General features: G+C 42.5%; 1 protein-coding gene across 2 annotated transcripts in view; it reads left to right on the top strand.

Moving 5' to 3' along the window:
- IQCK (IQ motif containing K) overlaps positions 1–22054 on the top strand; it is a 110479-nt gene that overhangs the window by 69517 nt on the left and 18908 nt on the right. For both annotated transcript variants that reach the window (XM_032460942.1, XM_032460941.1), the window contains exon 8: positions 8657–8768. In XM_032460942.1, the coding sequence (XP_032316833.1) occupies positions 8657–8768 (112 nt within the window). The remainder of the gene's footprint in view (positions 1–8656; positions 8769–22054) is intronic.

The following is a 22054-nucleotide window of genomic DNA, read 5'->3' as shown; positions in this document are numbered from 1 at the left end:
TTCTGTACACCTTAAACGTATACAGTGCCATATGTCAATGATATCTCAACAAAAGTGGAAGAAAAACATTTAAAAATAAAATGTAAAATAAAAAAATGTAAAAATAAAAATAATAAACATTTAAAAATAAAAATGTAATCCTCCGCAAAAGCCCCAAGTAACTCCTCTAAGAGGCATACTGTCATACCACAGATGAATATCTGTAACACTTGTACAATACCAGGAAATGTGTGCTTTCTGCAGGTTTTTATAATTAGTTCCTAAAGACAATGAGGAACACTCACAACCAAGCTGAAAGTCAGAATGAAACCAACTTGGTTTTGTTTTGCCAGAGATCAGAGAAGTCACTAAGCCTATTTACGGAGAGAAAATTGAATTCATGAGAGAGTTGGGAACTCTGAATATTTCAGTAGGTAATTAAAAGATATTTCACAAACATATACTTCCTTTTTGTTGGAATCTGCCTTCGGGATAATCATTAGGATGTCCAGCCATGGCAAAGATGTGGTAAGAACCTTCTGAGGCATCTCACACATGCCTCACTTTACAAAGAGTAAAGTTGGAGGTTTACTCTTGTGAGCGTTGCTGAAGGGCTGTCCGCTGTGTTACTTCACAGCATCGTAGCAGCAACTGAAATATGTTAAGTACCTTCCTCCAAAGCAATTAGAAAAACTCCAGGGAATCATCCAGAGAGGATAGCTATTGCTATGTTTTTGTCTGTTTTGCCAAGAAGAGAGGCAAACAACCGAGCTAAGAGTTCAGAAGCATAGATCCATGCGGGGTGATGTCAGAGGCGCAGGCAGCCTCCCTTCCTTCCCTGCCTGCCCACCGCTCACAGCCCCATCACCTCCCTCCAGCTGACCAGTGCCTAAAGTTACCCGCCTATGAAATCCTTTCTGTATTCAATAATTTGTAAACCCTTGGGAGAAGGCCTCACTTTCAATTTTATGCATCATTGGCTCTTCAGCCTCTTGGCTCCGCACCCTAACGGCGTGTCCTGAGCGGCTCCGTATCCTAAATTGTAGGAGGCAACCTCAGAGCTGAATTCAAACTATTCTCATTACTTTGTTAATTGAGTTAGGACATCACTAACACATTAAGGGCTTACAATGTGCCAGACAGTACCTCATCTTGTCTTCACGCCAGCCCAGTGAAGGAAATATTTGCAGATGAGGAAATGGAGGCTCAGAGAGTTTAAGCATCTTGCTGCAGGCTTCTCAGCTTGTAATTTGCAAAGCTGAGAGTCCACTTCAGGCTTTCTGATCCAGAGTTGCCTTTCTTCACCAATATGCTACCCCATATTGGCTTTCATTGGAATCATATATAATTGGGAGAATTTGATTGGTTCATGGGCATTTTGGGGGGGGGGATTTTATTTCTGTTTTCTTCCCCCCAGTTTTATTGAGCTATAACTGACATACAGCACTATATAAGTTTAAGGTGTGCAGTATAATGATTTGACTTACATACATCATGAAATGATGACCACAGTGAGTTTAGTGAACATCTGTCATCTCACATAGATATAAAATTTTAAAAATAGAAAAAGAATATTTTTCCTTATGATGAGAACTCTTAGGGCTTGCTCTCTTTATGGGCATTCAAAAAAATCTATATCCACATACTGGCACCTTCTTCCTGGTCTTACCCAAAGTCAAGTTCACAGTAATGTGCATACTACTCAGTGTGCCTGTCTTGGAAGAGCAGATGGACTCCACGTGGTCATTTAAAGAAGTAAAAGTAGAAAGCCATGCATAAGGGAGCTTTGTTTGCAACGAGATTGTTTATGTGTTAAAACATTACACTGCACTCTGTGGTATTTGCTGATTGGCACAACCACTGCCATTTAAACTGATTCCCTAATCATGACAATAATGATCGGGATTATCCCCCTTCAATGGGTGCATGCTTTCCCCAGGGCTCACAAAAGCATTCTCTAGGGATCCAGGCTTTCCTGGTAATGAGAAGTTAACTAACAAAGCTGCTATATCCTGCACTGGTAAACAGCAGTCCTCAGTTTGAAATGAAGGAAATCAAAGGAAAAATAAAGGGTATCTTCTACACAGAGGAAGATCACCCTAACCGGGTCAGCAGAAAGAGAACTCTGAGAACAGCTGCAGGCTTCCAGGATGATGGGGAAATGAGTGTTTCTGTTTGTTGAATATTTAGGTAATTGAGAGTTCAAGGGATTGTAGCAAAAATCCATCAATTATTTTGAAGTTAAAGAACTCTTGTTTGCCTGTCAGCAGCCGGTCACTTAAAATTTGAACACTTGTATTCCTAAAAAAATAATATATATGCTCATTGTAAACATCCCAAACAATTCAACCCAGAAAAATATGGAGTGAAAAGTGAAAGTTCCCACCCCTCACCAATTCCACTTTCTCCCGAGAGGAACCCGTACTCCTTGTGTGTCCGTCCAAACTTTAAGAAAGAATTTGACTGTAATAAAACATAGTCAACTTGCTGAATATAATTATTGTTAACCTCTCTTTAGTGATTCAGAAGATCCTTCAGGTTTATTCTCGTTAAGGGTATCAGTCATCACAGTGCAGAAATGTGGGGAATTCTGTGTGTTTGAATCCTGACCAACAGAAGACTGCGGGAAAGTTGTGGATAACCCTCTTTTTGGCCCCCCGGGGAGAATTTGGGCTTGTTCAGACCACAGCTGATAACCTTCCTATCCGAGACAGAGATATTGAAGGTACCTAATCTTAATAAGACTTCAGGAAACACTGTAAAAACATTGGTTTATAATTTAAAAGATTTGGGGGATTACCTTATGTTCTAAGACATAAATATAGGGTCACTTTTATTCTCTGAAATTTGTAAAACTTTATAATTTATAGGTAGATACATATGCAGTACTTTGTATGTATATATAATTTAAAAAATATATATTTATAGACACATTTTTTTAAGCAAGAGTAACTTTCATTTATAAGTTCAGCTGGAAACAGGGAAACAGTCTTCTTCATTTTGGAAAAACAATTCACTTGTGTAGTTTTCTTAAAAGGGAGAGGAAGTAATAGGAAGAACTTTATTTTTCTTGAGTTTCTCCAATTCTTCAGATTCTTCTTGGTGAATAGAGCTGTAGGGTGCATTGGATCAGTTTGCATAAAGAACCTAGGAACTTTCTAGAAGGGAAGGGATTGAGATCACCCCAACCCCAACATTTCTCCTTAAGATTCCTAGTTATAAAAACCCATGAGAGGACCCTTCTAGAAGACAGCTGAACTCTTGGGAAACTAATTCAGGAAGGTAAAAAGTTAAAGGATGTTCATGATGGCAAGTTTGTCAAGGCTTGGCTCCCTACCACTTTTAAGTGGTTATTCTTGCTTTAAAACTGAAAAAAAAAAAAAAAAAAAATTGCAGTCATCTCTTGGTATCTGTGGGGGACTGGTTCCAGGACCTGGGCAGATACCAAAATGAGAGGAAGCTCAAGTCCCATAGTTGTCCCTCAGTATCTGGATTCATGTTCATGGGTCCAACCAACCATGGACTGCGTAATACTGAATTGCAGAAGTGGACCCATGCAGTTCAAACCCACATTGCTCAAGGATCAACTGTACTTCCATATTTCGGTGATGGATCTGGATCTGAATAGATTTCGCTGCTTGTTCCAAAATTCCTCAAAGGCAAGTCTCTTTGGATTTCCAGTAGACCTGTAATGTAGTAACAACATCGCCACATTTAAAAAATACTCTTTCCGTCCAGCTGTGGTGAGCATTTTTGGAAGTAACTCATATACTAAGTTGGAAGCAGTATTACATATGTTAGGATTTAATAATTAAGCTTTATTCACAATCTTTATACCTTATTTAGAAGGTCAATACATTTTAACTTGAACCCCACTATGGGAGGAATTGAAAGTTCAGAAATGAACCCATATACCTGTGGTCAGTTGATTTCTGACAAGGGTACCAAGACGATTTAATGGGGAAATAATGGTCTCTTTAACAAATGGTGCTGGGAAAACTGGATGTCTATACGCAGAATTCAGTTGGACTCTAACCTTATGCCATACACAAAAATTAACTCAAAATGGATCAGAGAGCTAAATAGAAGAGCTAAAACTATACAACTTTTATAGGAAAACACAGAAGTAAATCTTTATGATTTTGGATTCAGCAATGGTTTCTTAAATATGAAACCCAAAGCACAAACAACAAAGAAAAATAGAGAAATTGGACTTCTTCAAAATTAAAAATTTTGTGCATCAAAGGACACCATCAAGAGAGTGAAAAGACAGCTTACAGAATGGGAGAAAATATTTGCAAATCCTATGTCTGGTAAGGGTCTAGTATCCCAGGTATACAGTGAATTCTTAAAATTCAACAGTAAAAAGACAAACAATTCAATTTCATAAAGGACAAGGAACTTAAATAGACATTTCTCCAAAGAAGACATACCAACTGGCCAACAAGCATATGAAAAGCTGCTCAGTGTCATAGTTATTAGGGAAATGCAAATCAAAACCACAGTGAGATAACATTTCACACCCACTAGGATGGCTGTGATAATAATTTTTAAAGTGGAAAATAACACGTGTTGGCAAGGATGTGGGGAAATTAGAACCCTCATATATTGCTGGTGGGAATATAAAATGATGCAGCCACTGTGAAAAACAATTGGTGGTTTCTTAAGAAGCTATCCATAAAATTACCATATGACCTAGCAATTCCACTCCTAGGTATATACTGTAGAAAAAAAAAAAAAAAAAAAGGAAAATAAGGGCTCAAACAAAAACTCATACACAGATATTCATAGCAGCTCTATTCACAATAACCAAAAGGTAGAAACAACTCAAATGTCCATCAACTGATGAATGGATAAACAAAATGTGGTATGACTATGCCACATTCAGGAAAGAAGTACTGAGACATGTTAAAATGTGGATGAATCTTGAAGATATTTTATGCTAAGTGGAAGAACCCAGACACAAAAAGCTACTTGTTATATGGAATATTCAGAATAGGCAAATCTGCAGAGACTGGATTTACAGGCTAAGAAGACACCATGGAGCCCAAAGAAGACACCATGGAGCCCAAAGTAGACTCGTGGACGCTGGGGGATGGGGGAGGGGAGAATAGTGAGTGATCGCTTAATGCGGTGCAATTTCCTTCGGGGGGGATGCAAGTTGTCTGGAACTAGATAGTGGGGATGGTTGCACAACATTGTAAATGTACTGACACTACTTAATAGTACATTTTAAATTGGTTAAAATGGTAGATTTTGTTATGTGTATTGTACCATAGTTTTTTTTTTAATTGGGGTGATTGGTGACTCTGACGAAAACCCAGTGGGAGGGAAGGGCAACAAGTCTCCCCAGAGTCAAACTACTCCAAGAGAAGGAAGCGAGAGACTCTCTATAGATGAGGGAGGAGCGAAAGGGGATGGCGGTGGTTCTGGGGCTGTGAGGTGGTTGATGGTGAAACTCAACTCAGTCTAGTTCTTTCGGGGACTGTGTTTGTGTCATGGGGAGGTGGGTGTGTGGGTGACTCTAAAAAGTTGAATTCAAAGTTGAATTGCAGTGATCACGGCAGGAAGCCTGGATCCCAGTAACCAGAGTAGGAAGTCAGAAGACCCAGTGGTGTCCCGGAAAAGCAGGAGGTTGGCCCTGGCTTGGTGGCATCACTTGGATCAGCAGAGCTGGGGGCAGCTGGCCCCTGCAGACAAGCCTGTGCTCTCCCATTTGCCCTCTCCCTGGGCCCCCTTTACTCACTTTCCCTAAATGCTGGGTCCTGCAGGTACATGAGCGTTCCATTCTGCTTCAGTTCGTCCTGCGTCTCTCCCAGCAGCTGGGACATCAGTTCCTGACTGTCAGCCCAGCCTGTCTGAGTTGTGGCTTCAAGAAGAGGAGGGCAAGCAGGTCACCATTTTGGGCACCGATGACCCCTGGATAGACAGACAGGACCACGCCTAGAAAGGGATACGCTGATCTGAGCGTGCAATGTGTGATACCCGCCTCGCCCCGCAATTCCACGTCCTAATTCCAGTATAGGTAGCTCTTCCCCCAGAGTGTAAAGCTACTACCTCATTTGAAATGAGTAGAGCCCATTAAACAAGGAACCCACCCCCCCCCGAAGTGGCTGTGTTTAGTAGTTCATCCAAAGAGCTGAGCCAGGAGACCGTTCTCCTGAGGACATGTTTCTCATGATGCCTCACAGTGTGCTTTGGGACTTTAACTTCTCTTTCAAAGTATATATAAAATATGAAGGTCACTCACTTCCAGTGCTGGAACCGCCCTGTGAGGAGCATCTCCCCCGGGAAGTGGAGAAGGAGGGGAGGAAGCAGGAAGGGGAGCGTGTGAGCGGCTGTGGTGTTTCTGTGTCTCTACTGCTTTTTCGCCTTAGAGTTCCAGGTCACCCAGGACTGGGTCACCCATCTGCACCTTTGCGCAGGTTGGTGTGTCTCCCCAGAACACCATTGCCCTCCACCAGCCTCCTCTCTGTGGCCGACTACAGTTCTTCCTTCCACACTCAGCCCAGAGGCCATCTGGGCTGTTTCCTGACCTCTCCAGGCTGAGCTCCAGGCCCCCTCTGTTTCCGTGTACTCACCGACATCCTTACTCTTACCACACCGTGTTGGCCTTGCTCCTGTGTACTCTGTGTCTCCTCTTTGACTCTTAAGTCCCTCGAGGGAAGCTGGAACAGTCTGCCTATATTTGAATCCCAGCTCCACCATTTCCTAGCTCTGAGACTCAGCAAACCACTTAAGCTCACTTTCCTTATCTGTAAAATGGGGATAATCATTCCTGCCTGGTTTTGGTTTTTAACATTTGTAAAGCACTTAAGCAATGCCCGGGACATAAGTGTTCAATAAATATGAGCTGTAGTAATAATTTAAAATAACTATTATTATAGTCACCATCAATTCTCTCTTAATTCCCAATGTCCAGTATGCAGTAGGCACTCAGTCAGTCGAACGAAGCTGTGGCTAATATATCAACTCTGATTAATCTAGAACTCTGCTGTCCAGTACAACAGCTACCAGCTGTATGTGGCTATTGAGCGCTTAAAATGTGTCTAGTACAACTTGAGATGTGCTGTAAGTATAAAGTACGCACCAGATGTTGAAGACTTAGTATGGAAAAAAAAAGTAAAATACCTCATAAATAATATTTTACATTGATTACATGTTGAAATGATATTATTTTGGACCTTTTAGGTTAAATAAAATATATTCTTAAAAATAATCTTGTTAGTTTATTTCACATTTTAAAATGAGACTGCAATAGAAATACTGTATAATCTGGCAACTCTACTTCTGGGTACTTACCCTCAGAAAACAAAAACACTAATTCAGAAAGATATATACAGTCCTGTGTTCATGCAGCAGTAAATACAGTCGCCCAGACAGGAAACAACTGAAGTGTCCATTGATAGATGAATGAATAGAGAAGACGTGATACGTGTGGTATGTACACACACACAGGCAGACCTCACTTTCTTGCACTTTGCAGATACTGTGTTTTTTTTTTTTTTACACAAACTGAAGATCTGTGGCAACCTTGCGTGGATCAAGTCTAGTGGTGCCATTTCTCCAACAGCATTTGCTCATTTCATGTCTCTGTGCCATTCTCGGTCATTCTTGCAATATTTCAAACTTTTTTATTATATCTGTTATGGTAATTTGTGATCAGTGATCTTCGATGTTACTCCTGTAATTGTTTTTTTGTTTTGTATCTTTAAATTAAGATATGTACTTTTTTAGACGTGTTATTGCACACTTAATAGATTACGTATAGTGTAAACATAACTTTAAACTGGGAAACCAAAAAATTTGTGCTGCTTGCTTTATTTCAATATTTTCTTTATCACAGTGGTCTGGGACTGAACTCAAAGTATCTCCAGGGTATGCCAACACAATGGAACATTACTCTGCCATAAAAAAGAACGATATCTTGCCATTTATGACAACACGGATGGAGCTAAAGGGTATTATGCTGAGTGAAATAAGTCAGACAGCAAAAGACAAATACTGTATGATTTCACTTATATGTGGAATTAAAAAAAACTAATGAAAAACAAAACAAAACAGAAACAGACTCAAAGATAGAACAAATTGGCAGTTGCCAGAGTGGAGATGAGTGGAGGAGATGGGCAAAAATAGGTGAAGGGGATTAAGAGGTATGGACTTCCAGTTACAAAATAAATAAGTCATGGGGATACAATGTGCAACAGAAGGAATAAAGTCAGTAATACTGTAATAATTTTGTATGGTGACAGATGGTTACTAGACTTATTGTGATCATTTCATAATTTTGTATATTTAAATGTCAAATTACTGTATTGTGCACCTGAAACTAACATAATGCTGTATGTCAATACTACTTAATAAATAAATAATTAAAAAAATAATAAAACGAGATTGCAAGGAAATTTAAAATTACACCTGTGGTTACATCCCTATTGCACAGCACAGATCTAGAGTGTTCTCAGCCTACTATTAATATAGCAAACCTTCATGCAACCTCATTCACTCTCAAATGTTACATAAGCTTTAGGGGTAGATATAATTCATTTAGAACAACCATTCATTTAGGATCAAAAGTACATCCAGGTGGTTCGTAAAGGATTTTCCTCGCAGGGTTAACAAGCTAACGTGTAGAAGTATGTGGCAAGGGAACTAAAGCTTTGCGGGGATTTTCCAGGTTCGCTGTGATCCTGAGATCCAAGGATTGCGGCAGTGGCAGAAGAAACTGCGCGAGGACAAGTACATCCGCCAGCGAGTCAACGCTTTCTGGGCCAAACAGGAACAAAAAGGTCAGTTGCTTGATTCACGGCCCTTAGTTTATGCAGGAAAAGCTTGACTCTTATCGCAGGCTTGGGAAGAAGCCCTTGTGTCTGCATGGAACTCAATTTGGGTGGGGAGGTGTCGGCAGATGACGCTTCTGCTCTGGAAGGTCAGAGGTGATGTGATGTAATTTGCATGGCCATTCCCCTCACCCAGGGACACGTTCAGTGTCAGGATACGTGTCTGCGGGTCTCTTTTTTTTAAGGTACAAGACATCAGGAATAACCCATCATTTTGGACACATGTGCTGGGTAGTTCTTCTAGGTTGTTGATTTTGTATCTGAACGTAAATGGTGCTTTATGCTGTCCTTTCCCCTTTTCTGAGAAATTAAACACACACACACACATTAAAGTACTAAGAAGAACAGAACAAGCACCCATCACCTGTCACGTGTCACCATTTTGTCCTATCTGCTTCCCTCCTTTTTTATTTTTAAACTTTATATTACTATGTATTTGTGGTAGGAAAATTAGAAAAGCAATAGCCAGAAAAGGGGAGAAAAAATTAGAAGTCCCAGTACTGTTAATATTTTGGTGCACATCCTGCTATACTGTTCCCAGTACAGAAAGATGCGATTAAATATGTATTCACATTTTATTAAAAATGGGTTTTTACATCGTTACATTCTGTTACATGTACATCTGTACATTCTGATGTATGACCTACTCTGCCACGGAGCATACTCAGAACGTCCTTCCAATCAGCTTCCAGAGAGAGGCAGCGTGATGTTTAATGGCTGCGTGGTATGGATTTAGCATCATTTATTTAACCAACAACACAGGATGAGATTCATGATATATTATCAAATGGAAGGAAATTGCAGAACCGTAAGTTTTCATCCATATTAAAAATAGGCATATGGAAACAGATGTCTGCACAGCCTGGGAGAACACATTAATGGTAGTTACCTATAGGAATTTGGACTAGGGGAAATCTTGCACTGTTGGAATCTTTTAAATAATCACAGTACTTTACAATTATGAAAACCTATGGAAAAAAGATCAGACCTACCTTAGGTGGCTACAGGCCATGAATGCTCTCACCATCCATGCTCTCACCTCCCCATCCTCCCGTCCCTGCCCCTTGACTAGGCTGCAGCCTCTCCCATCTCTTGTTCTGCGAATGCCTTCCTCGCTGCCGCCACCAACGGGACTCTGCACTTTCTGTTCCTTTTCTGCCAAATCACCCTTCCTTGGTGCTTCTGTGGCCACTCCTTCTCATATTCCAGGCCCTGGGGCATTGTCTCCTCAGAGGGGCCTTCCCCAGCTGCCCCACCTAAAGGGACCAGGAACCAGTATATTGAGCCATCTCAACATGGTGGAGTCTAAACAAGTTTTCTTTTCTCCCCAGAAACTGTCTTCACCCCTGTTCTGTCCAATCTCTCTCTCCAGTCCCTTCATGGCACACTGGGTGGATTTTATGTCTTTTAAGGATGTTCTGATTTCATAAATTTCGGCCCAGGTAAAAATCTCAATCTCAGATCCAGTTTAATGCTTACGCACCTGCCTCTGCTCTGCCTCAGTAGGGTTGGCGGTGGGGGAGAGAACTGTCTGTTTTCCCAACTCTGTCCTTTCCTCTTCCAAGCCCCTTGCTCCTTCTGTGGGTTTGGGGGGAAGGAGGGAGATACCAGGGCATCCATCGTGACCCTCTCTTGGCTGCTGCTGCTTCTCTGGCAGAGGCTGCCTGGCCAGCATGTCCTGTGGGCAGGCATCCACGTGCTGCTCTCTGACTCCTGTATCTCGTATGAGTTCTTCCTTGGGGGAGACGGCAGGTGGCCCACCTCCCCTGTGGGGATCTGGCTCTGGCTCTCCCTCTTCCCCCACCACCCCAAGTCCCACTTCTGCCAGTCCACTCCCAGCCTTTTGCTCTTGGGGTCTCCTTACCCAATGGCCAGCCCTGCTGAGGGGGGAGCAGGACAACAGATAGTTTATGTCACCTCCCAGGGTCCACTTGACCCAGAGGAAGCCAATGGTGGACATGCAGACTTCTCCAGCGCCCTCTTTTCTCCACCCCAGCACTTCTCCCCAGTTCACACTGAACCTGCCCAGAGAGGCACAGGAGGGTGAAGTGTATGCACATCTGCCCTAAAGGAGATGTCCAGCCAGATATTGAGACACCCCCAGCCTTCCTGAGTTGTTCTCTTGGGTGCTCCCTTCCTTGTCTTAAGGCTTGGGTGGGGGAAGCATCCACTTTTGGCTAAGAGAGGAGAGAAAAGCACAGCACTCTCCTTCAGGCCAGCAGCTCTCAACCTTGTTGGACTGTGGACCATTAAGAAATAGCTTTATGTCACAATCCAGTACATATGAATCTACAGATGGTTTCATATATACATAACTGAGACAAAAGCTTGAAGAAAAAATTAACTTATATGGAATGCTCTTTGGCATTTTCTATTCTATTGAGTTTTTTATTTTTTGAACGCTGGACATGACTCAGTTAATTGATTTCATGGCCCACTAATGTCTCTTTACTCGTGGTTTGAAATGTACTGCATTGGTTCATTCCTGCCCGGCTGGTACAGTTTCTTCTCGCCCTTTCCTTCCCATGGTCATCCACTTAGGTGGTGGCTGGGCCCCTTCTTCATGGGCGATTCTCAGTGTTGGCTGCACATTTGGATCCCCTCAGGAGCTTTCTGAAAATACCAATGCTATTGACTTAAAATCCTAGAAGCAATGAGCATTTGTAGTGCCCAGATCTTGGTTCCTAAGCACCTCTCATTCTAAATGGAATTAGGTTTTTTATTTTTTGAGAAACGGCCCATTCCAGGGCTGGGGCAAGGAAAGTAGAAAATGAGCGCAGAACAGGTTATGCCAGAAAAATGATGGCAACGTGGGGAAAGAAAACAGGCTGCAGCTTGAAGGAAGCCTCACTGGGCAAATCGGGGACAATTTAAGTGTCAAAAGTAACAGTGACAGTAATGAATTGTAACTCATTGACTAAAATGAAAATCTAAATGTTCCTATAGATATAAAATAAAGAAACAAACAAATGTGGGAGAACAGGAAGCTTTTCCTTACATTCGAATGCCAACACATATATTTAGGAGGTATAATGAAATTAGCAAGTCACCATTTTGTAGCCATATTAGTAAATAACTACTCAGGCAAGAACCATCAGTAGACACTAAAGTATTGATCACTCAGTTTCACCTTCACAAGCTTGATGAGGAATACGATTTTCATAGTCTCAAAGTATCTCTCCATGAGTTGGTCATTAACACAAGGGGGGAAATAGTCATTTTGCGTTCGGGAAATCTGGGCAGACCCACCTTAACCAAGTGCTGAAGACTAATATCACCAATAATGGGACAAAATGACATCACATGCCCCCAGTGTGATACACTGAGAAAGACCCACGTCACATACGCTTATGCATGAGTCCTGTCAAAAGTGCGTAACTTGAATCTAATCACGAGGAACCATCAGATAAACCCCAACTGAAGGACACGCTCCAAAATAACTGATTTGGACTCATCCAAAATGCCAGTGTCAAGAAGGACAAAGATTAAAGAGACCGAAGGGATGTGACGGCTAAATACAGTGCGTGATCTTAGACTGGATCCTGGATGGGGAAATATTCTATAAAAGATACTATTGAGACAATTAGCAAACTTTGAATATGGGCTTTATGTTAAATAATGGTACATAGCACTATCAAGTTTCCTGATTTTGATCAGTGTTCTCAGGCTGTATCAGAAACCTCCTCATTCTTAAGCTACATGCTGAAGGTTTCAGGGATCAAGGGATATGATCTGTAGCTTAATTTCAAATGACTCAGAAGAAGATAATGTGTAACACACATGCTCACATACGCATACACACAGAGAGAAAGTCATCATGTGAATACAATGAAGTCTAAATAATGGTGAATCTGAGTGTGTTTTGGACAATGATTGCAACTTTTCTATAAATTCAAAATTGTATCAAAATTATAAGTTAAAAAAAAATTGCCAGTGCCACATCTCCGGAAATTCCAACTTGATGGTTTGGGAATGGGCCCCAGGGATGCATGTTAAGTTTCGCCAGTTGTAACGGTCAGCCCGAGCTGAGACCCTAAGGAGGTGCCACGATCCCCAAATGGTTTGTGTTCTCTTTAAAGTGCAGACAGAGTCCTCTAGGCCTGCGTGTCCTCAACGAGAGGCAACAAGAGAATCCTACTGATGCGTGATTGTACCTCCGTTATTTGCTTACTTGGCAGTTCTATGCCTTCCTCTCTGAAGCGTAAGCGCCATGAGGACCAAGGCCTTGTCCTAGCACAGCGGCTGGCGCAGAGTGAGCACGGAACACATTCCGCTGGATGAATAAGCGAGTGCATGAATGAATGAATGGACAGAGTTCTGGGGCTTATCTGAGCCCGCCTGCGGACAGAGCCTGGTGCAGAGCCTGGGCTCATCAAATTGGCAGTTTCAGTGTCCCTTGTTAAGAGGCAGCTCCAGCTGGCACGGTTTGGAGGCTCAGCACAAGCCTCTGGTCCGTGCACAACTGCCGGTTCATTTCACTTCAACATTAGAAGACAATCAAGGCTGTAATCAGTTGAAAGGTCAGGGAGAGTGCAGCGTGCCTATTTATTTTTGCTGTTACGTAAGCTTTTGAGTTGGTTTGCTGTGGGCTCCCTGATAGGTTTGGCACGCTCTGGAGCAGGGAGAGCAGCCGGGATTTAATGCGGTAATACGGCCCGCGGCGGAGGGAGAGGGAACGCCTTCCTGACTCCACCGCCTGCTGCCCACGTCCCTTGCCGCCTTTCCTCCTTTCTCTTTCCAGGGCTCCAGAAGGTAGCAGTGCTTTCCAAACAAGATGAGAGTTTCAGTAAATGCCCCGAGGTGAACGCATGGGTAAATTTTCCATTTCCGGTGAGGCTGTGAAATAGCCCGTGAGGGAAAAAGCCAGTTCTAAACACCATCCCCAGATCTGTGGTCAGTTAAGAAGGAAGTCACGGCAGCACAGTGGGTGAAGGACTGGGCTCTGGAGTTGGCCAGACCTGCCCTTGGAATCCTTTTACTTTTATCTGTGTGACCCTGATCTAGTTAACTTCAGTTAGCCTCAGTATTCCCTTATGCAGAATGGGACTGATAATAGTCCTGTCTCATGCAGTTGTTAAAGGATTACCAGAGATGATCTTTAGAGCAAGTCCTGGCACATGGTTCCCATAAATGTTAGTTATTGTCATTCTTAAAATATGCATGTGCTTCAAGCAATTTTGTATCAATTTCCTCCACTAGGCTCGAAGTTCCATGGGGTTCCACATGGGGACTGTGTTGTCTTATCCATCATGGTGTCCTCACATTGAGCACAGAGCCTGGCACAGAGCAGGTGGTCTGTACGTATCTGGTGGATGGAGCTCTGGGTTTTGTTTTACAGATGAATAAGTAGAGGGCCAGGAAGGTCGAGGGCCTTGCTGAGGTCACACAGCCAGTGCAGGAGCCAGGGCTGGGGCCCAGGCGCCCCTTTCTCTGCCTAGTGTTCTCATATCCCCAGGGAGAGACACAGAGAGACAAGATACTCTCTTGGATTCTTCCATGAGACCCAGACCTCTCAGGAATCCTCCTGAACATGACATATGGCTTCTCTGATTTCTCATGACCTGGGCTGTGGGTTCTTGCTCTTGGTGTTTGCATTGACTGTAGCCCCTGGGTAGGGGCTGAGTTGCCAGGAGCAGGGTACAACCTGCTGCCCATCGAGTGCGGTCAAACTTCTTGTCCCCTTTCAAGTGTCACCGGGCTGAATCATTTTAAGTTATGCACTAAGGAGTTACTTCCTGTTTTAAACGTTATGAATCTGAGTCATGAAGAGGTTTAGAAAACAGATCCCCCCACCAGCCAAGGGGACACCCTAGGGAGACCCCAAAGACTTCCGATGCAGCAATTTGAAACTGAATGTTAAACACATGTAGTTCTCCTTTAGATTTGCAGTAAAGAAAAAAAGTGGAGTGATTGCAGATAAAAATGGTTTTTCACCTTCATCTAAGAAAACTACAAACTCATGTATGTACCAATCCAGCAAACAAATATTGTATTTAGTGGATTCCATTTTATCCATATTGTGCTCTGGTATTTATAGTATGAATAAATTTTGCCAAGTTCATTCCTTGGAGCAACGTTGGTGCAGACAGGAGGTCTGAGGGAGAGGAGCGTCAGCTGTCAGTTTAGAACGATGGTCATATATAGCCTGTCTCATGTTACACTTGAGTCAGGGGCGTCTCCCAAACAGGATTTTCCTCTAGGACAGAAACGGCGTGAAGGCATCCTCAGGTCTCTATCCATCGGGACAGTTGCAGGAATTATTTTCAAAACGTGTGTAACAAGAATTATGGCCAGTGTGATCCAAACCGAAAGAAGATGCCAAGTCATTTTTGAGATGTGGTCAAAAGTCCCTTCTTGATTAATAGCATATTTTTAACTTCATATAGTTGATAATTGTTTTCAAATATGCTTTGTGACTGAATATTCATGTTTTGTTTGGAAATACAGCATGAGTAGGGAGAACGAAGCCATAGAAATTATTCCTGTAGCCTCAAATTGTATTTATTATACATATGTCAGATTACAGGTTTCATATCTATGTGTTTATTCTGTATACTTGTGTAAATACTCTTTGAATGACTTTATCACTTCTTTCTGATATTTTAAAGAAAGGGGGGGGGGAGGCCGAAATAGATGGTTTACTTTTGTTTGCTTACCTCATTCCAAGCAAGAGCGGTTTGTAGTGGCTTACAGAAACACATTTAATATAACATTTTAAAGCAAATGTGGTAGTTGGATTAAGGAAAAATTAAGAGTAGAGGAGAAAATAAAGCCATTGAATGCAGTAAGCAAAATACTTGCTCCAAGGCCTGTACTTGCTGGAGATTTCTTAGGGACAAAGCAAAGAGGGAAGTCAGGTCTGCTACATAATTTATAGTGTCTATAAAAAAAAAAAGACAAGCCAGGTGTTCCAGAAACACTGGGCCCTTCCCTAATACATTATGCACTGTGAATAATAACATCAAAAATGTTCCTACAAGAAGTAGAAATGTGGCTCTCAGCTTCCTAGAAGCCACAGCAATGAAGGAAATAGGATCATTACATTGTTTATTGTGTTCTCAAGATTTCAAAAGTTTCTTGGAAACATGCTTATTCCTGGAACTGATTTTTCTCTCGTAAAGAAGCCACTGTAATGTAGTGAACAGCATCCTTTCCCTGAATATAACAGGTTTCTTAAAGTGGCATTTGCTTCCAGAGGGAAAAGATGAAAGCTAGGGGGCGGGGATGGGATAGAAATCAGAGAAGTTTCTCTTCCTGATTTTAAATCTAGTATTTAAAAACTTGATTGTAATGACACATCTTAACTATTAGGGTTGTATTTTAAGGTTAGTCTTTTTTTTTTTTCTCTTTTTGCTGGAGGGGCTAGGTAATTAGGCTTATTTTTTAACAGAGATACTGGGAATTGAACCCAGGACCTTGTACATGCTAAGCACGTGCTCTACCACTGAGCTATACCCTCCCTGCCGTTAGTCTTAAAATAAGCACCTTATCTTGGCCACGCCATCTGCTCGTGACCTTATGATGCCTCTAGACTTAGTTCTTAGAGTAAAGAAGGATGTCTGTAACTGAAGAGTATTTATCAAGCATGCACATGTACCAGTCACTGTACCAGGCACCGTATATTTCTGTGTGGTCCTCATACCTGCTCTCCCAGAGAGAAGGTATTATCCCCATTGTACAGATGAGGACACAGGGGCTGAGAGGATATATGACTCACACAGGTCACACAGCCAGGTGGGTCAGAGACCAGGGATTTGAACCCAGATCTGCCTGACGCCAGGGAACCTACAGCCATCTCATGCCATGTTGTCCAGTTACTTCAGCTCTGTGTTCAGTAGGGCTCATTAGCCCACTGCAAAGCTTTGCAGCAGGGTACCAGGACCCCCAGACCTCCCACCCTGCACGCTAGCAGAAATGACCACATGCCGCTGGAATAGGGGAGATTTTCGGGGAAGGGAGGCTGAGTCCCCAGTCCAAAGTCTGCAGGATCTGTAACCATGTTCCCAGGAGACATTTCCATTAGAGCAGGAAGCCAGGGGTGAGTGGATGAGGATGAGGATGTTTTTCTCTCCCTCTGTCCAAATTCCCTGCCCACCTACAGAGGAGGAGCAGTGAACGGCTCGGCTACAAAAGACGGTTCCCGGGTGCAGAGACCACTCTAGCCTGTGGCTCAGGGGCTGGGTTCTGGCATTAAGTGTGACCCTTTTTGACTAATAAGCATAATGTATCACCTAACAAAAAAGGGCAAATTTTCAGGGACTTATTTTCCAGAGACAACCACTGTTGAGTGTATCAGCTCAGAGTTTCTTCATTTGCCTATTCACACGCACATATATACACACATATATTAATAAACATGAAACATATTATGTATGGTATACTGTAACTGGCTTTTTTCTTCATTTGGCAACATATCGTTGACATCTTTTCATGCCATATATATATAGAGAGAGAGAGAGAAAGAGGGAGAGAGAGAGAGAGAGAGATCTATCTCATTATTTTTTGTGGTTCCATGAAAATGATAGATCTGTATCAGACTTTTTAAAGACCAATCCCAGTGAATGAATATTTGGCTTTTCATGATGAACAATGTTTCCACAGACATTTTTGGAGATACATTCTTACTTATAAAAGTATTTCTATAGAATGAATTCCTAGAAATGGAATTGCTGGGTCAAAGGATGTAAATATACTAAGTTTAGACAGTGATCACCATACTGTCATCCAAAAACACTTGCATTCAGTTTGTCACTTTGGGACTTTCGACGGGTGATGTAATCTTTGTGCTTCATTGTCCCCACTTGTAAAATGAGAATGCTTATGCCTCAGGAATAAATTCTAAATGAGGTCATTGCTTTGATATTACCATGGCTCTTTCAGAAGAAATATACTATCTATAAATCTAAGGTGTCACTTACATTTTAATTTTTTTCTCTCCTATCTCCTCAAACCTTAGTTCCTTCTCTATTTCAACCTGCAAAAGAAATAAAAATTTGATTAAAAGAAATCTAGTGACTTCACACCTTGATACTACTTTCATCAGTTCTATTTTGAAGACTCACCAGTGGGTGGTGATGTTAGGGTGACATCAACTTTCATATATTATCTTTTCATTTAAAATTTGCAAAAGTTTGCACAACTAGGACAGTCCTTCCATTGAAATGCTCAAGGGCCCCCTACTATCCTACTAAAAAAGTAAAGTAAAGACGATTAGACGATTTCCTTTATCAAAGGGTCTGTCCCCCCCCAAATTCAAGTCCCCCAGTCTAAGTTTATGTAAATGGACACTTCCAGCCTCATTAGCTTCATTCTATTATCGTTGTTCAGAATTCTTTACAATTGTGTAGACGCAAAATGCTTTTGTAGATTCTAGATAAATCTACAAATTTCTGGAAGGCTCCTGGAGCCAGATTGGATGAATTTTATCACTTATCAAACAGTGGTAGCCTAGTTTAACCTCTCTGACTCAGTTTTGCATGGCAATAAAATGGAACACTAATATTAGTAACCACCCCATAGTGTTTTGTGAGGATTAAATGAACTAGGCTAGTGTCTGGTTCATCATAAGCGATCACTAAATGGTAACTGTTAGTAGTCATATAAATGTTCACCATCTGGTTAATACATGTTGTTATTAAGAATACTGGCCTCGGGGTCGGACTGAACCAGGTCCTGCCTCCTACCATTGGTGGAGTCATAGGCAAGGCGCTCATCCTCTGAAAGCCCAGTTTTCTCGTCTGTTACACGGGGACAGTTAGGGCCCATCGCAGAGGGCTTCTGTGAGGTTTTAGTAATATTTTTTTAAACTGTCAAGAAAAAGAAACAAAATATGTTCCAGGTAATGCCTCCAGCAGTGGTCCTCAATCTTGGCTGCAGGTTAGCCTCCCCTGGGGGACATTTGTAAGGATGCGTCAGGCCGGAAGCCAGAGAAAGTGATTACATGGGTTTATCCTTAGTAGAGGATGTGCCGTAACTATATCAGCAAAAGCCTGATTCCGTGGATTAGCCACAGGGTCCCAGTAACAGCTTTGGGTTCAGAATCTTCCTTTGTGAGGCTCTTCCCAATAATGCAGTTTCGCTTGGATTCAGATTCAGGGGATCTGAGTTCCTAGCCCAGCTCTGCAGCTTACCAGCTAGATGGGCCCTGCTTTCTCCTTTGAAAAGTGGAAGGTGTGACCCAGGAAATCTCTCTAAAACAGGAAACCTGATAGGTGTTTGCTGTAGACTCTCCTGCCCTCCCAGGTGAAGAGTCTTACTGAGCAAATCCAAAGCTTGGAAAGCTGTCGCTGTTGTCTTGGTGGTGGTTGTTGGGCTTGGGAGTTTGGTCTCAAGCTTGAAGGCAAAGACAGTAGATGGTGAACGTTCAGGGCCTTTGCTGGGGAGAATGGGGCGAGATAGTTGAGGGCCAGAGAGTAACTGGGCAGGGGAGACGAGGGGAGGGTGGATTGGGTATTTGGCAGTTTAGAAGAATGGCGGTGGGGAAAGAGTGGGAGTGTTTAGAGGCGGTTTCTGTTTGATCATATATTGGAGGTGTGGGAAGCATAGATCCTGGATTGTGGGCCTTTCCTATCGCCACACTTGGGTCTGCCACACCCAGGAGTGACTTTCTAACAGAGGGAGGGCGATGGGGGGGGTTCTCCTGCTGTGGTGCCCAGCCTGCAGGATCGCGTTGCCCCTGCCCGAAGCTGCCACGCCTTGATATCTGCAAAGATCCGTGGCCCTCACGAAAGCACTAATCGAGCTTACCTCAGTGACCAAGTGCCTCCCACTCACCTTAAACACACTGTTTCTAATTTTCACAGCAAATTGAATGAGCATAAGCTATCATCACCCCCATCTTTCAGGGGAGGAAACCATCTCAGAGGTTAAGTCACTCGCTTTTGGTCGCAGCTGCTTAGGAGCAAGGCTGAGGACATCTAGAACTTTCCACAATGTCATTCTGCCTTGCTGTCCTCACACCCTTCCCTTCAGCCAGGCCACGGATGGGCAGGCCGAGGGAGAGGTCTGGAATGCATGCTCTCAAAAGTGCAGCAGAAGTTCAATGCAGAAATGAAGGCCACACCATAAAAAGCAGTGAAGGACTGATCTGTGCTCCAACGTGGGTGAGTCTTGAAAACTTTGAAAAATGTGAAAACTTGCCAAGTGCAAGGAGCCAGACGCAGAGGATCCCATATTATATGATTCCATGTATGTGAAATGTCCAGAACAGGCAGGTCTATGGAGATAGAAAGAAAGATCAGAAGGGGTGACAGCCAGAGCATTGTAGGGATTCTTTTGGTGATGGTGACAACGCAAAACTGACTGTGGTAATGGGTGTGCCTGTTTGTGAATATACTAAAGACCGTTGGATTGTGTACTTTAAATGAGTGAATTGTATGGTATGTGCATGATATCTTCCTAAAGCTGTTGCATAAATAAAAATAGAAATGAAGGGACTGACTACCTCTCACCCATTAGGATGGGTGCTGTCAAAAAAAAAAAGAAAAACGAAAGGAAAGAACAAGTGTTGGTGAGGATGTGGGAAAATTAGAACCATTGTGCATTGTCAGTGGGAATGTAAAATGCTGCAGATAAAGTGGTTCCTTAAAAAAATTTTAAGAGGAATTACCTTATGATCCAGCAACTCCACTTTAGGGTGTATACTAGAGAGCAGAGACTCGATGAGCTATTTGTACACACATGTTCACAACAGCATTGTTCACAACCGCCAAAAGGTGGAAGCAACCCAAGAGTCCATCAGTGGATGAGTAGGTAGGAAGGCTGTGGCATGTCTGCACCGTGCAATATCATTCTGCCTTAAGGGGGAAGTTCTGACATGTGCCTTAATGGGGATGAGCCTTGAGGACATTATGCTAAGTGAAACAAGCCAGTCGCAAAAGGACAGGTAGTGTCCAATTCCACTTAAATGAGACACTTGGAAAAGTAAAATTCACGCAGACAGAAAGTAGGATAGTGGTTGTCACGGGCTGGGAGGAGCAAGGAACAGGGAGTTTAATGGACACAAGGTTTCAGTTTTGCAAGATGAAAAGAGTTCTAAAGACGAATGTGGTGGTGGGTGCACAACGTGACTGTCCTTCATACCGCTAACCTGTACACTTTAAAATTGTGAAGGTGGTAAATTTTATGTTACATGGCTTTTACCACAATAAAAAAAATTAGGAGGGGAAAATAAAGGCACAGACCCCAAATTACTTCATGACCCGCCCCCTCACCTCCTTTAGGCTCTGCTTAATGTCACTGTCTCATGGCGTCCTCCCTGGCCACCCTGGCCCCAGTCTCTCCGCTAGCATCTCACATGCTCTCTGCAGGGTGATTCAAAAAGAATTGACTGCTCCCAAACTTTTATTACAACCTGCATGGACACAGATGAAGAAGTTGGTGTTGGGGCCGCCTCTTCTTGGCAGCTTTGGAGAAATAAAGAAATGTGTCATGATTGCCCTTAACCGTGGCTGTGATGAAGGATCTGAGATGAAGCTGGCTCTGGGATGGCTGGGTGCCACGTGTCCCATGTCTGTTCTGTGGGGAGCTGCACAGAAGAGTATCTGTTCTGTTGTAATTACTGTGTTTGTCCCTTTACAAATCGTCTTTGACTGCATGATAGATTTAATTGTATTTTGTCACTTATCAATAATTTTTGGGGGGGAGTGATTAGGTATTTATTTATTTATGTATTTATTTATTTTTTATTTAATGGAGGTACTGGGGATTGAACTGAGCTACACCCTCCCCCCAGTAATTTTTAAACTTTTAAATTCTTTTGAATCCCCCAGGATTTTAATGAGTTATTTTATTGTCTGTGTGATCGCACTAGAATGTAAGTCGAACAGGAGGGTGGACTTTTTTTCCTTTCTGTTTTGTTCACTGCTCTATCCCTAGCACCTAAAACAGTGCCCAGCATGCATGTGGTAGATGTTCAAGAAATATTTGTTGATTGAATGAATGAATCTGTGTTATGCAATCCCCTCTCCAAATCCTCCAGCTTGGTAAACACACTATGGACAAGGTTAATCTAAGGTAAATAGAACTGTTTCCAAGCAACCAACCAACCAAATAAATAAAAGGAAAAATATAATATCCATCTTCTCTAAAATAATAAAAAGGACCATTCACATTCCCTGTGTGCTTACTACGAGGCAAGCGCCGTTCTGAACACTTCCTTGATAGTAAGCCACTCTTCTCAGCAGCCCTTTGAAGGAGGTACTGTGTGGTCTCCATTTTATAGGTGAAGAAACTGA

The sequence above is a fragment of the Camelus ferus genome, chromosome 18 (genome assembly GCF_009834535.1).
Source record: "Camelus ferus isolate YT-003-E chromosome 18, BCGSAC_Cfer_1.0, whole genome shotgun sequence".
NCBI lineage: Eukaryota > Metazoa > Chordata > Mammalia > Artiodactyla > Camelidae > Camelus > Camelus ferus.
This window is presented reverse-complemented; position numbering and strand designations above follow the sequence as displayed.